At 40.0% G+C, this 20,219-nt stretch overlaps 1 protein-coding gene across 8 annotated transcripts; it reads right to left on the reverse strand.

The window, feature by feature from the left end:
* Window positions 1-3,680: 3,680 nt before the first annotated feature.
* LOC100706582 (mitochondrial carrier homolog 1) lies at window positions 3,681-20,219 on the reverse strand. Of its 8 annotated transcripts, none has more exons than XM_005458794.4 (12): window positions 19,832-20,214; window positions 16,925-17,009; window positions 16,735-16,841; window positions 14,480-14,539; window positions 13,057-13,114; window positions 12,377-12,428; window positions 12,146-12,205; window positions 11,961-12,054; window positions 7,036-7,083; window positions 6,883-6,950; window positions 5,937-6,012; window positions 3,681-4,607 (listed from the first exon to the last, which is right to left on the reverse strand). In XM_005458794.4, exons 1-12 carry the CDS (start codon window positions 19,982-19,984, stop codon window positions 4,542-4,544), a joined length of 927 nt encoding a protein of 308 aa, XP_005458851.1. In that variant the 5' UTR covers window positions 19,985-20,214; the 3' UTR covers window positions 3,681-4,541. The 8 variants fall into 8 exon arrangements, with proteins under 8 accessions (XP_005458851.1, XP_005458850.1, XP_025757514.1 ...); XM_005458793.4 differs by having other exon boundaries at window positions 14,480-14,542; window positions 19,832-20,208; XM_025901729.1 differs by having other exon boundaries at window positions 16,735-16,836; window positions 19,832-19,995.

A 20,219-nucleotide genomic window follows, 5' to 3' on the forward strand; every position in this document is an offset into this window, starting at 1 on the left:
CTTCCTCCATTCACCTGCAGCAGTAAGCAGCTTAGTGACGTCAGCACTAAGTGGATCTTAATGAGCTGCTGAGGTCCCAGCAAAGCAGCACTATCATGATGTTGACATCCTAGAGCTGAAGTCTCAGAGCTCTAATACATTCACTGACTGATTTAGTCTTAGATGCATTTAACAGGAAATAAGAAGCAGTTGAAATATGAAATTGCTCACAAATGTTTTCAATGTACATCTTCTTATAGATGATTAAAAAATGTAAATAAAAATTTAATTTAAAAAAACCTAGTGGGGGTTGTCTCTTAAGAGGATTGTTGGCCCACTATTAATCATGAGCCTCATCACGTGAGCCAAGGAGTGAAAAAGGCGTCTGTAATGATCACCTGAGGTTTCAGGTGAAAACACTGTGAGACCTTGCCTCACCCTGTCATGTGACCTATTGAGGTCAAAACTACACAGTAAGTGGCTGACAGTTGGTGTGGTCAGCTGCCGCTCTGTTCAATAATGGTTACTCAGAGTGGACACAGAGGAACTCTACTTTTCTATCTGTCTTTTACCTGATTTAGTGCTCAGTTCAGATAAAATAGTTACAGTGGGTGATTTTAACGTCCATGTAGTTGCTGAAAATGACAGCCTCAATATTGAACATACTGTGACTCACTTGGCGTGAGTGTAAATTAGCCCACCCACCTCTCAGATCACACTCTGGCTCTCGTTCTGATAGAAACTGAATATTTAACAGTGTTTCCTGAAAACCTTTTGTAAAATCATTCTTAATAACTTAACCTTTTACAATACCAGTGACCCTTTACAATAATGAATTACACAGCAGCGGGGAACACACTATAGCAGATGTCTCTGTGAAAGTGCTGTAACTGAGAGTATGGACGTAATCCCACCAGTGTTATCTTCCTCAGTGCCATGTGCTAACAGTGCAGAGCAGCCACCTAAACTCTGCTCTCACAGAGGTCGGCTGTCGTGTTATTAGTGTTATATCGTGTGTACGACTCTGGATACTGACAAAGAAATCCACAAATCACAAGTACTTGACTCCCTGGTGTAACTCGCATATACATATGTTGAAAAAGATAAGATGGGAATAACCCCAGGTTTGTTTTCAGAGCTTTAGCCAGGCTGATAAATACAGAGGGCCATGAGTGCCAAAATGAATTAAATAAATACATCATGAAGTATTAATTAAATGTGGCATCAATTAAAAATATATACATAGTTGATTAAATATTAGTTCGTTTTATTTTAAAACACTGAATTAATTTTTAATTAATATTATTGAATATTTTCTAGTCTAGAAATTAATGATCAAATCTTCAGAAATCTGGTCAATCTAACAAGATAGAGTCCATGTGCAAAAGTGCTCCAACATTTCTGGAGATGTTCGTTCCCGCTAACACTCAGCTCAGTTTTCAAAACTGCTGCTCCTCACTTCTGAGTGAAGGTAAAACCCAAGGTTTGACGTTGGGTTTAGCATTTCAACACCTGATTTGTGTGGGTTTTTTTGTCCAGGATCAGTATGACCTGAGACTAAACCACGCTATTGCTCTGTAGAATGCACTCCACACACACACACACACACACAGTTTGATGCTGAGAGATCTCACGTTTATTTCTGACTTTTGTGCAACAGTTCACAGTCTGGTCAGCGCCGGGCACAGCTCTTCCAAGAACCCCCTTCTCTCATCTCCCGCCTCACTAAAAAGGGGGAAAAAGACCGTCATCAGTCCAAACGCCACCAGCTGTGTTCTCACCTGCCTCCCCGGCACCGCCCCATTGAGCTGGGTGAGAGCTCCAGTTTTGCCCCGAGTGAAGTTCCAGTTCCCCACATTCACCTCTCCTTATCTGCAGCGCATCTGCAGCAGTCACCCTGGATGTATTTAGGGCCTCCTCAGACCTTCGCCAGATCATCAGCTATTCTGTACCAGTAAATCGGCCTCTATGCTTGCTTTAAACTCCTCGTAACCTTCTGTGCTGTTTTGCTCTTTGTGTCTCCTGTCACCGGTGCTTTGGATCACCCCCCACGCTAACCTGTTACTTCCTCAGATTGTCTGAAGCTGGTCTGCTATCTGCTACTACTCACCTGCTGCCTATCCACTGCTCACTTTAAATAAGAAAAGGATCGGAGAGATCACCAACCTGCCCTACCTCCACTCTGAACACAAGTGGATGGGGTGATGCAGGTGAGAAAGAACGCTTCATGTCTCTTTGAAACCAAAACAATACAATTCGACAGCTTGTGCAACTATTTGAAAAGCTTGGGAAGTAGGAGTGCTGTTTTGCTGTGAAGGCAGCCATCACAACACTCTCTGTCAAATGCAAAAACACAAAGGTGCTGAAACTCTTTGAACACTGTTGTTGTAGTTATTTTGGGGTTTTTTTTAAAGAAGAACCATGGTCGAATGACCAATGTCAACAACTAGTCTCCAGTCTAGTCTCTCGTGGTGTGGCTGTAGCTCAGGTGGTAGAGCAGGTCACCTACTAACCGGGTCGCATTCCATCAGAGTGTGAATGTGAATGCTAGATAGCAGTTAGAGGTTAGGGTGCTTGTGTGAATGGGTGTGATTGGGTGAATGAACGAGTTGTATAAAGCGCTTTGAGTGCTCAGATAGAGTAGAAAAGCGCTATATAAGAACCGGCCCATTTACCAGTCCTTGACATTGTCCGTGTCTCGGCCTCGTCTGAGTATTATTCTCCAGGTTGTGATTAAAAACATGGATATGAAACATCATAATGCAAACAGCTGATCCTGATGTCCTCATATATGTTTTAATATTGTGAACATCGGTGCCATTATGAGGAAATGAGCGTCAAGTCACATTTGGAGTATTATAACATGCTCCCACGTGAAGGTAACACTTTGGTTATTATTGTTTATGTATTTGTATTATTATTTGATTCTGCTTTGCTAATGCCAAACTGCTTTAATAAAATATCCTGTAATTAAAGTCTAAATTGTAGACGTTCTCTTTTTGACCCTTTGTGAAACAGTATTAATCCTCAGTATAAACAGCACTTACAGGTTACTGGAGCCTTTTAAAAGTTACAGAACCTGGGGGCCTACTATTCAGGCCACTAAACTGGGACCAGTTAATTACCAAGTGCACAGGTGTTACTGGCTTTCTCTTTTCTTATCAGACGAGTCAGGGTAGACGACTGGACAACAGAGGCAGTAAATGTTGGGCAAATCCCCTCATCCATCAGGCTCCATACTACTTACTGTTACCTACAGGATCAGAGGTTAGGGCTTTTTAAACAGGGAGCCGTCCTGTGTTGGGGGAACACTACAGGGGTCCTTTATTATCAGCTCTGATGAGGAAGTTTGAGCAGAAGTCAGAGCTAAGCTACGTTGTGTAGCACTCAGCTGGCAACCTTTAAAGTGTTTTTATTACAAAGCTTCAGAATATCAGGATGTTAGAAAGCTAATGAAGCTAAATAGTTATTTTAAACTTATCTATGGATTATCTGCTCATCACTGTAAAACTTCATTAGTTCAGAGAACTTTAAAAAGTATGTAAACTTGTTGCCTTAGAAAAACAAAGCAGTCAGTGATTTATTCATGTTTTAAAAAGTGGCCCAGGCAATGAACTATTCTTATCTAGCAACCCTCTTATGTTCTTATTGGATCTTAAAGCATCAGTATACAACTTATACAATATTTCACATTTTGAATATGAAGTGAACACTGTTGTGGCAAAGATTTTATTTTTATCAATAAAAACAGGCAGGTGGGGTTGTCACTGGAGACACAAACGTAAAGCAGAATTCATTTATCAGTCAGACGAGTGAACATGGATGCTTTCAGAACGAACACACTGTTAACAGGCTTTTAACCACTCGAGTGGAAGGTTTAAAGGTTTAAAGGCTGACTGATGAAAATGAAAACATTGTACACACTTCAAAATCATATTTCTCTGTTTTCATTAGACTCTGGCATATATAATATCTTGAGCTTCTTGACTTTCATGCATTTCTCCAAACCTTTTTAAAGAAAATATTTTTTACTTAAAAAAATAGCATTACTTCTTTACTGAGTTTGCAAGACCAACATCAAGAAAAAGAGAGAGAATTTTAATTGCAAAGAAACTGAAAACAGATCATCTGTTCAGCTGCAACACTGGAGTGGATTAATAACATGTAAAATCAAGCAAAATGACAAGTTTTAAAACAACCAGAGATATATAAAGTGCTGCAGACTATAGCAGAGGTACCAACAAACATATTGGTGCAATTTGGAAGTATTGTTCTCACTGCAAGTCAGTCAAATAAATAATTTCATGTGAGAATCATTTGTAAATGTCCTTGTGGGTCTCAGCAACAAAACAGTGCCCATAGTTGGTGCATTGTTTGGAAGCAGGGAGGAAAGGGGTGCAAGCTGGTGTAATCATAACAATGAATGTGCTTCTATACTTCAAAAAAAAGTTCTGCTGCTTCAGCTACACGTGGCTGTCCGGATGGATACAGCAGGCTGATGACAAAGGATGGGATCAATATCTTTGGAAAATGTTTCTGAGCAGAAGGTGGCGATGACCATGTTAGTCCTCGATGGAGGTCAAGGGCACTCGGCGGAAAAAGAAACTGGATCCTCTAAAGAGGTGACCCTGATATGAGAAGGAGCATACATTAAAAAATATATTGTGCACTGAGGAACTCCAGCTCTGGTCTTCTGACTTAATCAGTTCCAGTGTAGCCACAGCCAGTGTTAGTTACCCAGTGGATAGACACGACCTGCATCTACACAGTAGTAACCCATCCAGAATGAAAGCTTTGGTCATTATTTGAGACACATGTGATAGAGTAAAGAGATTTATAAATCAAATATCCTGCTTAGAGTACTTATGATGTCTTCAAACACAATGTTCCTGGTGGGTTTCTCCCCTTTAGTTATTAAACCTGTACTCCTATTCTTTGTAGTCCTATTGCTTGTGCTTGTACAGCTCTGCTTCAATTCAAACTTCACATATTTTGTACTCCAACAGGACACTGTGTTTGGATGTCTTTAAGTACAGACATTGGCTACCACCGTGTCCAAGTTTAAACATTCCTATTGCTGGAACAATACAGGATTCATTTGAAACAAGCTTTAGGGAAACACTACCACATACTGCATTAACTGTTGAGTAATTACAGCCATAAAGTCATTTAAAATAATTGGACATATGAACATAAATACAATGATTGTTTTTTCATATCCTAATGAAAACCCTTTGACATCACCAGTGCAGCTTGACTTGCTTACAATGCCCTGTCAGGCTTTTTCTCCAGTTTGCTCTATGGTCTCTGTTTTTCCTTTTAGTAACTGCTGGCCACTGAACTATCCAGACTCTTGAGTTGCTTTTGCAGTATGCTTTATGCCACTGAAATACTGTCCGATCAGTTGTGCAGTATTTTACTGAGCCTGAGCAGAGAGTATAGGCCCGTACACGTCACAGTTCATCCTGATACTTCTATCAGCAGTCAAATTATCAGTAAGTGACCCGGTTCTACTGGCATCCATACATGCACACGTTGCAACACTACTGCCACCCTATTTGTCCCCCTTACTCTCCACTATCCTACTTTAGTGTAACTAGTGGTTTCCACCTTTTTGTAAACCCTCTGCATTTACCTTCACAAAGGGGTTTCTTCATTATAGATTTCGACAGTGATGGACCGACTGCCCCCTTTCTTGACATGGCTACATACTGTGAATGGTTTTTCTGATCTAAGGAAGGATTCTGCCTCTTTAGTTGTCTTCTGTGGTATTTCAGGCCTTTTGTTGCTGAACCAGCCAGTGCATTCCTTCTTTTACAGATTGTTAATTTCAACATTCCTAAAGTTTTTGCATCCATCAGCATCTCTATTACCTCTATTCTGAGTTCCAGTGAATTTGTCATGGAATAATAAAATGGCATTACAGAATCAAATGCCATGTGACATAGTGAGTGTACCTTGTTGCTCAGGTGATTCCAGCAGTGCAGCCAGGAGCTAAAGACGGGTGACAGAGGAGGAAGTCCTGCAGCCAGTCTGACAAGACAAAGCTCAGCAGTCAGACTGAAGCATCAGCAATTATTTTGCAAAAAAATATTAAAAGCATATTCACTGTAAACATAATGTAGTACAAAAAGCCCCTATTCTGGGGACAAAAAGGGTGAAAATGGTGAACCATTTATTGTATGAGCTTAACATGAGTCAGATTTCGAGATCTTAATTCCACACATACAGTGATTTGGAAATGCTGTCAGACTCCAATCAATGCATACATGGTAACACAAGAGCAGTTCATGGAGGAATTTGTAAACATACTTAAAACTTTAACTTCTGTTATGAGCACTGGTGCTCGTACTTCATCTACCAATGGTCCTTGAAATATTTCTACAACTTCAGTTCTGCTGAAATTATTGGACATAACTTGGAAAGCACATACTAAAGCCCTGGGTTCATAGTATATATAGAACTAAGCTGCTAGAAAACAGATGTATGTGGCAAACTTCCAAAACAGGAAGTTCCTCATTTAGAATTACACCACTTTGTTTTTAATCATTGTATGAAAAAAATCTATGAGATCAGGAATCCAACTGCCATTTGATTGAAATTATGGATTTTAAATGATATGAGCTCCAGTTTCTCTAATCTTTGTTGATATGGTCAGAATAAATTGGTAAAACTAAGGTTTGTGTAATTGTTGTCTTTTTATTCTTTTGTATTCCACAGACCTGCAATCACAGCATCATGTTTCAGTTGGTGAGAAAAATGATAGCAGAAACCATTTAATACGAGTGCGATAAAAAGCTAACTGTAAACCTTGAAAGAGTCTACGGCGTCAGGTTTAAATCAATATTACATTTTAACACTAAATTGAAAAAGTTCATAACTGTGTTTAGCTTAATGACTCACCCACAATTGTTTACCACCATAAGATCAGCAACCAGCATGAATGGATATGTAAGGACACTTACTGCAATCTAATGAAGCACAAAACGCACACGGCATTATTACTGAATTATGACATACAGGAGAAACCTTTCATGGTCTGAAGAGAGAACTTACGCCCATCACAAATTTAGTGTAGCTTCTCACTGCGGAGGCTTGACTGAGCTGTGAAGAAATGTAAAGAGAGGGGCTAAATGTTATTCAATGAATTTACATGTCTCCAGAAACAAAAACTAAAACTAATGCACTTAAAGTTCAATAGTTACAATTGTTTGTATAATAAACAACAAATTACCATGTAAGCATATACAAGTGTCTCTGAAACACCTGCATAAAATGATGGGTTTTCTTTCACTCATCATTTTAGTTTTTGGTGTGTGAGGAGTTTGTGTGCTCCAGTAATCCCAGAAGCTTTGTTCTCAAGTGCAATTTGCTGCTGGTAGGGTCTCCGAAATCAAATTGGTGAGGAGCCAGACACCCTACACAGTGTAATAAATCAATGGTCCAATGTACCCTGCTCCGGACAGGGTCAGCGGGGATCCTACCCTGCCACCAGGAACAGGATAGAGGCTTATGGGTTAATGTCTGCTGGCCAAGCCTTAGCTCACAGCCTGGCTAGGAGCAGCATGAAAAAGCTAAGTGGGTTTATTCTCCTGTGGGACCACCACTCTCACAGGACAGGCTGTAGAGGAACAAAATAATAATATAATAATAATGGATTGCATTTATATAGCGCTTTTCGTGACCCTCAAAGCGCTTTACAATTCCACTATTCATTCACTCTCACATTCACACACTGGTGGAGGCAGCTACAGTTGTAGCCACAGCTGCCCTGAGCCAGACTGACATGAAATGTCGGTAACGGCACATGAACATGCGCATGGTACCCGGACACTATAGATCACCGGATGATTTTGTAATCAATAAAGACCAAGGAATTGACCTCAGGAGCAGGACTGTATCATGGCACAGATCTGAGGATGGCTACAGAAAGATTTCTGCAGCACTGAAGGTCCTAATGAGCACAGCAGCCTTCATCATCCGTAAATGGAAGACTTTTGGAACCACCAGAACTGTCCTTAGAGCTGGCCACCATGTCAATCTACATGACAAGGGTAAAAGGGCCTTATTCGGGAGGTGCCCAAGAACCCAATGGGCACTCTAGTAAACAGCTCCCAGCACTGCTCTGTGGAGAGAGGAGAACATTACTCCAACAACCTGCCCTGTATGGTAGAGTAGCCAGGGTGAAGCCAACTCCTCAGTAAAAGACACATGAGAACCTGCCTGGAGTTTTCCAAAAGGCACCTAAAGGACTGAAATAATGAGAAAAAATTTCTCTGTTTTGATGAAACAAAGATGGCTTCAGGACTACTGTGTGAATGTCTGGCCCTGCCAGAGCCCTGACTGAAATCTGACTGAAACGCTCTGGAGAGAAATGGCTGTGCACTGATGCTCGCCAGCTGAGGTTCCACAGAGAATGGGAAATAAGCTGCCCAAAAATAGGTATGCAAAGCTTGTAGCATCATACTCAAAGAGGCATGAGGCTGTAATTGCTGCCAAAGGTGTTTCAAGTATTGAGCAAAGGCTGTGAATATTTAAGTACTTGTTATATTTTTGTCTTTATGAATGTATATTTGCAAGAATTTCAAGCAATTGTTTTCACTTTCTCATTATATGTTATTGTATTCAAATTTTGCAGTGAACAATGAATAGGGCTGTAACATGACAAAATGTGGAACAAATGAAGCTCTGTGAATACTTTCCAGATGTACTGTATGTATTATGGGGGACATACATAAAAAATGTCTGAGCAACGGGTAATTAAAATATGAAAAAATAAACCTATCCTGTAAAATGCAAAAGACAACTAGTATATGAAGCTAAATTTTCAATCGTCATGAACTACCAGTCAAAAGTTTTACAACACCCCACATTTTCGAGTTGTTTATTGAAAATGATGCAGTTTAATGTCTCATTGCACTCTGAAATGAAAGCATAGTACAAATAAGTAATTGGAGTTAAAAAAGAAATCATGGAATCAGTTTATAGACCAAAGTGTATTCTAAACTCTGACTCATCAGAGTAGCCTCCTTTGGCAGATGTAACAGCTGAACACAGCCGTGACATTCTTTCTACAATAGAATCAAATATTCTCCCATATCTGTAGCAGAAGTTCCCATAAATGTGGACCTTGTAGGTTGCTTTGCTTTCACTCTTCTGTCCAGTTCATCCCAAACCAGCTCAATGGGGTTTAAGTCTGGAGACTGTGCTGGACACTCGATGTTTCCAAGCTCATCATCTTGTTCTTTGTTCCTGAGGTAGTTTTGGCACAGCTTGGACTTATGTTTTGGGTCATTATCTTGCTGTAGGATGAACCCCTGACCAACTAGGTGCATACCAGAGGGTGCTGCATGGAGCTGCAGAAAGCTGTGGTAGCTGTTTTGGTTCAGGGAGCGTCTCACTGTGTACGAGTCACCGACCCTGGATCAGCAAACAACCCCAGACCGTCACACTTCCTCCTAGGGCTGTGCGATATGACCAAAATCTCATATCCCGATATTAAGACATCTATCGTCCGATAATGATATAAATCACAAAAATTTAACATTTTCTGTAAATTCTGTGAATGTCGGGCAGCTCAACTTGCCTGAAGTGTTTCCAGCTGCGCGTCATGTACCTGGAGTCGAGTGTTTTAACCGATGCATGAAACGATACATTTTTAGACATAAGTGGTAACGGCCGCCGTTTTCTTTGCATTTATTACACAGCGTGCTGCGGGGAAAAGACTGTTCTAACGTTTGAGTCTAAGGTTTATTTTTTAGCACCTGACGGCTCTTTTTGGCTTCTCATCCGTTAATACTCTGCATCTTTCACGTGATTCAGTTTATTTTGAAAAGTCTCAACAGGATCTTGAGCTTTATTGTGAAAGGTTTATGTGGAAAATAAACAAGCGGACGACAACACATAAAAACAGACGCTTGTCCGTCTGTAGTGTGGTTATATTAAATATAAGAGAAAGAGAGAACTTTAGGAAATTAATATAGCCACTACAGTGACCATCAAAACGATGAAAAAATATTGCCGTAAACAGTTTATTTTGCGACACCACGAAACAAACGATAGCGTAAAATGAGACGATAGACGTTTTTATATCGTCATCTGATATATATCGTTATATCGAACAGCCCTACTTCCTCCTCCATGTTTGACAGTCGATGCCACACACTGTGGAACAATCCTTTCACTAACTCGACGGCGAACAAAGATCCTGTGTGATGAACTGAAGATTTCAAATGTTAATCCATCAGTCCATAATACCTTCTTCCAGTCTTCAGTAGTCCAATGGCGGTGTTTCATGGTGAAGGAAACTGTGCTCACTGACACTTTGACTTTCTTTGCAGTTTCTCTGTAGGACAGACCTACATTTATAAGTGTTATGATGGTCTGTCTCTCTTCCATTGTTAATCACCTTTTTCTGACCATTTTTGTAGCATCACACTACTTTCTGCAGTACAACACTGTTCAACTGATGCTGACGAGGGTTTGGTACCACAGTGTGTTCCAACACTGCTTAATGGTCTGCATGTATCAAGTGTGTCTCTTCTGTATGTTGTTTATTTGCAGTAAGGCAACTTTGTCATTAGCCTAGCCCAGGCTTTTGTCTAGCTGGTGATGATGCTAATGCTACCTCTACCTAAACCCTAGCTTAGCCTAGCTTTTTGTCCATGTGACTATCCACTTGTTAGGTGATGATGTAACAACCCTGCTTCTGGGTCCAAACTCCTCCTGCATTAAGGCTGTTGTCTTTTTAAAGTATTGTAATGCTTTGTATTTTCTTCAAACAACACTAAAAAGCCCTTAAAAACTGTAGGCCTCTCGGCCTTTTTATTAGCACTATTCATGTGCACTGCATCTTTAAGCTCAGTTTTTAAAACCTTACGATGTAACTTGAGTCCACAGGCTCACGGTCTGCCAGACGCCCAATATTTGTATGTTGGCATATCATGGCATATCATTCTCAGATGGAAACTGGTGAGGTAAATTTCTTCTAAATACACTGAACTTTGTGAATCCTCTTTTTCATGGATGCCTGGGTGTTAAATTTTATAGAAACATCTGGGAGAACAGCCAAACTTATCATTTTATTGAAGATAAAAGACCATTTTGAACTCTTTTAAGAAGAGTTTTGACCCTGAAATGACTAATAACGTCAGATGTCAAAAATATATTTTTCTACAGAAAGCACTCAGACATAACATAGTTGTAAGACTGTGTGTGGAAATGGGACAAGCGGAGCAGAAAAGCACTATATAAGTACAAGTCCATGATCACATCAGGATAGCCAGTGTCAACTTTAAGAAAATATTTTGCGTTTTGTATGATTAGCAGCATTGGCCAAATAGTTTTCTACGATTTAATTGCTTGCTTTGCAATCATTTATATAAAGTTTAGATTTCTTTCTAAATTAAGTGTTATAATATTCCGGTCTACTTCCGGGCCTTTCCTCTGTTGACAGGAATCTGGATTAGTCTTATTTTGTTGAAGGGATATAAATTGGAATATATTAAGAGATTTTAAATTATGAAAGGAATTTTACAGTTTCATGAGAGCTCTTTTGTTTGTAACATTGTAGCTCTTACAGTATGTTTTTGAATATACACAGGAAATCTTACCACATTAACAGGATAATACGTATAATACAGAGATTCATTTGTCAAGTGTGCAACCTCACATTGTTTAATCCCCCTTACTGCACTGCACTGTCCATTACACTTTACACTTGAGCCACTTAATGTTATCTAATTTTTGCATTTTGACTACATTTTAAATTCTGTTTTTTGCTTTGTGGAAAATAAGAGCGCTCTATCTTCTGAGGCACAACCTCACGGGTAGGTGTGGCTCAGGAGGTAGAGTGGGTGTTGAACATGCTCTTCAGTGCCCATCTAGAACATACAATAGTTTTCCTATTACAAATATAGTACTATTATAAAATTATGTTTATTGTCAAAGCTTGTTGAAATAAGTAAAGGTGACAGACTTACACTTTCATCCACAGCATAGGTGTTAATAAAGTGAGCCAGGAGATTACAACACCACAGAAACAGAACCTCTCCCAGGACATGCGGTATGAGACCACTGCAAACACACAAACACTGCTATGATGGTTGGAGGTGAAAGATCACGATATCTGAGCAGTACGGACTGTACTAATAAAAGCATGACTCACACATAGAATCCAGCAACTCCTTCCTCCTTGAAAATCTTGACCATACAGCTGAGCATCCCACTGAAAATCAGACAGACCTTTATTAACACAGGCAGAAAGTCGAAACAAAGGTTTTTCCAGTTTCATCTTGTGTTTTTATGTAGATGTGAGTGTAGAATGTTTCTTTTAATCCACTTTCTTCATCTACAAAACACTTGTATGAAATTTATGTTGTATAAACCAAAGTCTTACCCATACTTGACTTCTCTGCCAACAAACTGAGCCATGCAGCGTACTGACATAACTGCCAACGCAGAAAAGCTTATCAGATCATTTCATTCGGACAAGATAACACTGTCATGAGGACTGGGAACATGCTACAAACTGTAAACTGCAAACAAAGATTGATGCCTCAGAATAGTTCAATATGTAAACAAGTCTGTTAGTCCAACATGAGATTCCTGCTTCATGTGACGACTCAAATCCTTCAGATTTTAGGCCACTGTTCACAATCAGACATTAAAAGAAGTTACAAATTTTCAAAGTATGCAGTAAAGACAGAATTCAATTAAAAATACTTAATCAGTAGTTAAAAACAACAAAAAAAAGAACACAGTACTTCTTTCAGTTATACTGACCACGCAAATTTATTTAGAATACAGTCACATTTTAATCACATGTTGACCGAGTGCTTTAGTTTATAAACTTTGAGCACTTGATCTACCTCAGACGTGTATTCACTTTAGACTCACAAACATGCATCTCTTTAGATTGTGGGCGGAGCCAGATAACCCATTGGAAACTCTGGATCTGGAGTTCAAACCAGGAAATGTCTTCCTGTAAGGTTATTTAACTAACCTCTGCATAGCTTTTTTTATTTACTCAAAAGAAATGTTTCATGGCAGAATAAACATTTCCTGTTGCTGACATACCATGAAAAGGATGGGTGGCTACTCTGGACAGGCACTGGATGATCATCTCATGTGAGGTCTGGGAGACAAAGCAACGTAAAGAGAGCTTCTTCAAAGCCAGAAATAGCAAGACAATGTCTACAAATATCCTCTGCTTTCCAAATTTTTCACTTGATCATATGCCTACCACTTGCCTGTCTCAAATTTGCCTAGAGAAATTCCAGGGAAAAGATAAGAACTTCCTAACAGGAATTATGCACAATTTCTGGTCCCTACCATCATTTGGTTTCTCAAAAACAGTATTTCAAGGGATGAAGGTTGTTTTTAGATACTTTTTAGCATTGTTTTTTTTTTTTTAAAGGAACATAATCTCTGATGAATGCTTTCAGGACCTGGTTGAACATCTGCCATGAAGAATTAAGACAATTCTGAAGGCAAAAGGGGGTCCAACTTTCTTTTGGTCCATTTTATGGTCCTGCATAGGACCATTTCAGTTGACGGCAGGTTTCCTCATATATAAACAGCATAAAGTTATAAGTTATAAACATTACATTTTTTTATAATGACTATAATTAGTACTACTGATGAACAATGGGCGTTGAGGTCATTTTCCTTGATCATTAATATGCAAATTGTCATGACCAGTGATCAATGTCTCTGTGGCTTTCAAACCCCAAATCACACTGTGCCAAAAACTGGTCCACCCCTAGGATCGAGTCCCCCAGGACAAACAGAGTAATGTAGTGTTGTGATTTATATATTGGGAAAACCAAACAAACTCTGGCTAAGCAGATCAGATTCGGGGACCACGGTGTCAGTGTTTGTTTCCCTCGTTGTGACAAACGGCAACAATAACGGCCTTTTTTGTTCGGCCTCAAAAAAGGCAGTTCTGATATTTGTGAAACCAAGGACGCCATTGACTGGTCAATCGGTGGCATGCAGTCTGCTCACATCAAACTTTCAAACTGATTGACTTGGAACCAGAGCTGGCAGGAACCTGGTAACACCACCCAATGGGAAACCTTAAAAACCAGGTCCAGTAGGAAGTAGTGCAAAAAAGGCTGTGTTTGTTTTCCATCATGTTGCTGACCCGTTACCTGACTTGTAGTAACTAGTTCTGAGATGTTTTGCAAGGTTTATTGTTGTGGCATGATACCACGTTTCAGGTTTTACACTGTGTCCGTCCCAATTTTCTGGAAATGCATTGATTAATCAAATAGGATCCAATATTGTTTTCAAATAAACCCAAATCTATCAGTTACAGTATTTGATACTAATCATCGTTGAACTATTTACCCTTAAATTTAGGGCTTAAATGATTTTCAAATCCCTGTATTCTGTCTTTTTCACAACTTATGAATAAGCTGAATAAGGAAACATTTGTACAGTACAGCTACACTCTAAATGAAAGAAGTCTGGAACAGCCCTCACAGTGTTGTCTCACCTCTTTGACCACTTTCCTGAGTGAATTCTGCTGTTCGCCGTTCTTAAACAGGACGTCTACCTGCTGAACAAAGAACTCTGATTACCCTTCAAAACACACTATTGTGTAATCAGATATTTAAAGAACATAACATTCATCAACAACATGTTTTACAAAATGGAATAAAAATACAGGCACCAGTGCTACTCTACGCTCTGCTGAGAAGGTGATTGGCTGCAGACTCCCATCTCTGCAGGACCTGTACACCTCCAGGACACTGGGGCGTGCAGCTCGGATCACAGCTGACCCTTCTCACCCTGGACACAGTCTGTTTGACCTGCTCCCCTCAGGCAGGAGGCTCCGGTCCATTCGCACCAGAACCTCTCGCCATAAGAACAGTTTCTTCCCCTCTGCTGTTGGACTCATGAACAATAACCACATGACTGTTCCCACCACTAACACGTGACCCTACACTGTGTTCACTGCATCATTCCATGTTTGGACCTGATGATCACCTGCACCCATGTATATATCTACCTGCTTAGCACTTTTAATTCTTTAATTCTTATTTTTATGTCTATTTAAGCGTTATATGACAGTATGTTTGCACTAAGTACCGTAGCAATTTCCTAATGTTGTAAACCTGCTCAACATTTGGCAATAAAACCCTTTCTGATTCTGATTCTACAGCTCAACCTGCACAATCACTTAAAAAAAACAAGTTTATTTTTGCAGAACCACAAATGCTTATGCATGTTTTCAATAAAATCATATACATGAGCACAGTGATTACACTTTACTGCCTGTTATTTCTCAAAGGTCTATTCAAGCACATCAGCTGTTCTTATTTGTAACCAGTAACAAATAAACACCATTTACGTCCTTTGAACCTCACTAATATTTTGACTACAAACTGCAGCAACATAAACAGAAAATTACAGACCATGAATACATGAAAGGCAAAAATGAATTAATTAACAATAAAAAGGAATTTAAAATGATTCCTATTGTAACACTTCTGCTATGAAACTGTGCCCTGGCTGAAAATCCATATGATACAGCAATGTGACAGCAGAAGGATTATTATCATTGTGAAAATTCACTGAATGGGAAAAAGCTTTGAATGTGCTTTTGTCAAAAGACTGAAATGGTAATGACAACAACACTGAGCAGCAATACAAACTAAATTAAAAATAATATTTAAAGAAAAAAAATTAGCACAACATTGACATGAAACCTGAAATAACTTGTCCTCTGTCAGGACATCACAACGAAAAGGGAACACAAACACTGGAAATGCCATCCCACTGATTCAGGAGACTTTCCTCTAACCAGACAAAAGCAGCCTGCAAAGCTGGGAGAGCTTGCTGCTAGTCATCGATAGAGGAGAAGAGTAAAAACCCAAGGTTTCTTTTCAACACTGATTATTATTTATTTAGCTTTAATAATAGGCGGCAAGGTGACGGTAAATAAACCACTTCCTGTTCGAGCTGTTTCAGCCAATCACAGATCATTGAGACTACAGGCATGTCTCAAGTTTTAATCATCTTAAATTAAGAAAACAATGAGGATTTGATTTGATTTTATAAAAGTAGTAGTTGTGTTAGTGCAGTATAGTGTCAGACGAGTGCCTGTAATCTTCACACACTTGGCAAATGCATTTAAATACACAGGGGGAAAAACTGACCATCTTATTTGCAGCATGGCACTGCTGGGCCCACAGTGACCCTGTGCTGTATCTGAAACACTGTGACGTGAAACATTTAGCAGCATGTTAAAGTAAAAATTCGGTAACACTCCAGTATGGGAAAAGTCAGAGTGTAGTGTTGATGTGTATTAGTTTTTAATACGAAGACTTGTAAGGAAAGTCTAATATCAGCTGTTTAAAAGTTTGGTTCCCACACTTTGTGTAAAGTACAGAGCGCGCTCTCATCATTGGCTGTCACGTTGCTCCTGTATAAGCCTTTGCAACATATGCAGCTCTGTTTTTGTTCTTTTTCTTTCAGATTTTAAATAGTTGGTCACACCAAGCATCAATACAATATTCCAGCTCGTCCAGGTTGAAATCTAAAGATAACAAAGAGAATTACATATTTGTCTCAATTTTCAGTTTAATGTTAAGTTCAAATTGAATCACAGAGGTCACACTGTCAGAACTGCTAATTCAAATGACTTATACAGGCACCTCTGATGGATCCAGCTATAGAGAAACATCTGCTCATTCATTTTACCAAAGTCGTAACATTTGTACCATCTTAATCTCATTTCCTGCTTACCTGTTTAACTTTGCTCCTCACCACAGTAGAGATGGCACTGGATACAATACGTGGTGAGAGGCCGCGAAGAAGTCCTCTCTTTCCATCCACCTTCACAATATGCTGCGCTGAAAACAAATTCACGTCCTATAAAACATTCATACTTTGTCCAGTTAGACAATAAGTCATCCATTAATCCCACTTCACTCACCATAAGAGAAAAAGCCAGGCAGGTATAAGACTCTCCTTCCAAACATAGTCGTGCCCACAGTCGGGGGAAGAGGCTCATGTCCCACCTGGAGACAACAGCACTTTCAATTAAACAGATTTTCTACATGACCATTTTCTTTTTTATTCAACTACAGCTTCAGGTGTTTGTTTTCCAAGAGGATCCTGGACGACTTAAACAACTGACCAAAATATATTCAGACCCTTTAAATCAGTGACAAACAGAACAATTCAGATTTTGAAAATCCGACATAATGAGCCAAAATGAAAGAGTAAAAAAAATTAAACACTGAATGAGATGAAGTTAAAGAAAGATGACCATCACAGCAACATGTCATCAATTTGCCTTTTGGAATAAAAAAGCCACCCTCAATAAAAACCAATTTATCTGGATGTGCTTATGCTAATAGTAAATCAGTTTTATTTAATCAAGATATAAAACAAAGCACAGGTCTGATTAATATGTTAAATGAGAAATGGGTTGAGTATGAAAATTATTCTCATGGCTGGATTTTTATAGACATGATCCAGATTTGACCCTGGCAGATTAGTGTCAGTGTGTGACTGCAGCAGTGTGAGAAACAACTAAATCTGTTTTGCTGTTATTTAGAGGCAAAAATAACAATAAGGGACCAATCATGTTAAGTGATGCGGTTTACAGGTGACAAGTTAGAAGAAAAATCAGTGTAAAATTTGTATGTTTTTGGACCTCAGTGTGCTAGAACAGCATGTGTCTGTTCACATTAAAGTCTCTACTGAAAAAACCTTCAATAAATCTTAAATACAGATGGTCAAGAGAGCTGTTTGGCACATGAGTCCAAAATATTTCACAGTCGATTATTAAGCTGAAATCTAATGACTGTGAGGTGTACAGTCTACAGTCCTATCAAAAGTTATGGAATCACCAACCTTGATTTGAATAAAGTAAAACACAGTAAAAACTCTGAAAGAACATCCTCAAACTACAGATGTGACACAAAACTATCAGTCCATGCAGTTCAACCCAGCTGTCACAGAGTGAAGCCCAAGGTGCATGTTGGACAGGTCGTCCATCACAAGCATCTGCAGTGGATCGAAGCTGGTTTATGTTTAAGAACTGGAGATTCTGGCTTCATTAAACAGGCCCAAAACCAAATCACATTGCTTTAATTAAAGTGGACATGAAACACTACAAGAGTAAAGGTTCATTTACACTATGGAGACCTGCTCTCAAAAGCAGAACAGGTTTAGTGCCATCTTGTGCCACATGGCATCACCGCGTTGGTTGGTTAGTTGTGGCTAATAGACTTAAGCATTATTCAGAGATTATCTCTCTCATAAAATCATGGAAAGACCAGCCCCAGCACGGTATGTACCACCGGCAGACAGAGGAGGTGGCTGATATCCAGAAATCCTACCAGTGGCTGGACAAAGCTGGACTGAAAGACAGCACAGAGGCACTAATCATGGCAGCACAGGAACAAGCTCTGAGTACAAGATCCATAGAGGCTGGGGTCTATCACACCAGGCAAGACCCCAGGTGCAGGCTGTGTAAAGATGCCCCAGAGACAATCCAGCACATAACAGCAGGGTGCAAGATGCTAGCAGGCAGGACATACATGGAACGCCATAACCAAGTGGCCGGCATAGTGTACAGGAACATCTGTGCCGAGTATAACCTGGAAGTCCCGAGGTCAAAATGGGAGACGCCCCCAAGGATGACCGAGCTAAGATCCTGTGGGACTTCCAGATACAGACGGACAAAATGGTGGTGGCTAACCAACCGGACATAGTGGTGGTGGACAAGCAGGAGAAGACGGCTGTAGTGATCGATGCAGTGATACCGAATGACAGCAACATCAGGAAGAAAGAACACGAAAAAGTGGAGAAGTACCAAGGGCTCAGAGAAGAGCTCGAGAGGATGTGGAGGGTGAAGGTAACGGTGGTCCCCGTGGTAATCGGAGCACTTGGTGCAGTGACTCCCAAGCTAGGCGAGTGGCTCCAGCAGATCCCGGGAACAACATCGGAGATCTCTGTCCAGCAGAGCGCAGTCCTGGGAACAGCTAAGATACTGCAGGACCCTCAAGCTCCCAGGCCTCTGGTAGAGGACCCGAGCTTGAAGGATAGACGGCCCGCAGGGGGGAGAGGGGAGTTATATATATACCCAATTATTCAAAATAGTGTGCAGTGAAAAGAGAGTGCTTGCAGACCTTAATAAGTTGTAACACCTGGCTAGGTAAACGAAAGCATGGCCCCAAAATAATACAAAAGATGTTGCTTGTTCCAAGTGAAGTGTGTTTAAAATTGAGAGAAAATGGAAAAAGGACCTCACAGTAGAGCCATCAGAGTCTTTCACTACAGGACTCGAGGCTTACAGTTTTTCCTGTCATCGAGCTTTTGCAATACATTTTCAGTGTTTAAAACAATGCTGGATGTTCATTTTAAGTTTGGACGGCTTTACAGAATGAACACAACAGAATGTCTTGATGCATCATCCACGTCAGGAAATCCTAAAAAGTTGATTCTGTTCATCTGGACGTTTTAGTGGGAGAAACATTAGTGGCATCGTCAGTTTCAGCTGACTGCAGCTTTACAACCGTATAAACAGTACATTTGTAAATTCGATTATGGTTCGACGTAGCAGAGACAACTGCTTAGATTTACAGTATTTTTGAGGTGAGGCTCGGATTTAAAAGTCAAACGCATTTTCGTATTGATGAAGGAAACAAGATAACACTAGACTCTTCTGCCCATAGCGGTTATAAATGTAACCCACAGCAAGCGATTACATTTCACTGCTAAGCTAAACGAGTAAATAGAAGCATGAGTTGACATATTTCCAAAAACAGTACGGAAGCTGTATATTCATATTCAGCCTCTATGATGACTGTTAGCTAGCTACATCGGCTACCTGTATTAGCAGCTTGACGTACAGCAGCGGGTGTGTGAGGGTTGTTACACCCGCTCCCAGCAGAAACACTGCGGTGTCCACGTCCACGGTGGTTGGTGTAGCATCCTGCCCGACACCGACTGCTGGACCATGCAGGTTTTCTGGCGACTCCATCTTTAGTTACCGTGAACGAGGGAGACGGCTCATTAGCGTTCTGTATCAAAACGGACTACAACAACTTCCGCTTTTCAGAATAATAGTCTCAGCTTCACAGACGATTTAAGTGGAGACATTTTCTAGTGAGTAAAACGCAGTCGTGTTTATAAGAGTGAGAGCAGATTTCACAACGTATTCTGTCTAAAAATAGCAATCTGTTACCAAAACTCGTGAAGTCATAAAAACACGTGCG

The sequence above is a fragment of the Oreochromis niloticus genome, linkage group LG20 (assembly GCF_001858045.2).
Source record: "Oreochromis niloticus isolate F11D_XX linkage group LG20, O_niloticus_UMD_NMBU, whole genome shotgun sequence".
NCBI classification, from domain to species: Eukaryota; Metazoa; Chordata; class Actinopteri; order Cichliformes; family Cichlidae; genus Oreochromis; species Oreochromis niloticus.

Coding starts and splice junctions, on each gene's coding strand:
- LOC100706582 (XM_005458793.4), bottom strand. CDS start 19,984: ATGGAGTCGCCAGAAAACCTGCATGGTCCAGCAGTCGGTGTCGGGCAG. Junction 7,084..11,960: donor CCTATGCTGTGGATGAAAGT/GTAAGTCTGTCA, acceptor ATTTCTTCACAG/CTCAGTCAAGCCTCCGCAGT. Junction 6,951..7,035: donor ACACTAAATTTGTGATGGGC/GTAAGTTCTCTC, acceptor GTGCTTCATTAG/ATTGCAGTAAGTGTCCTTAC.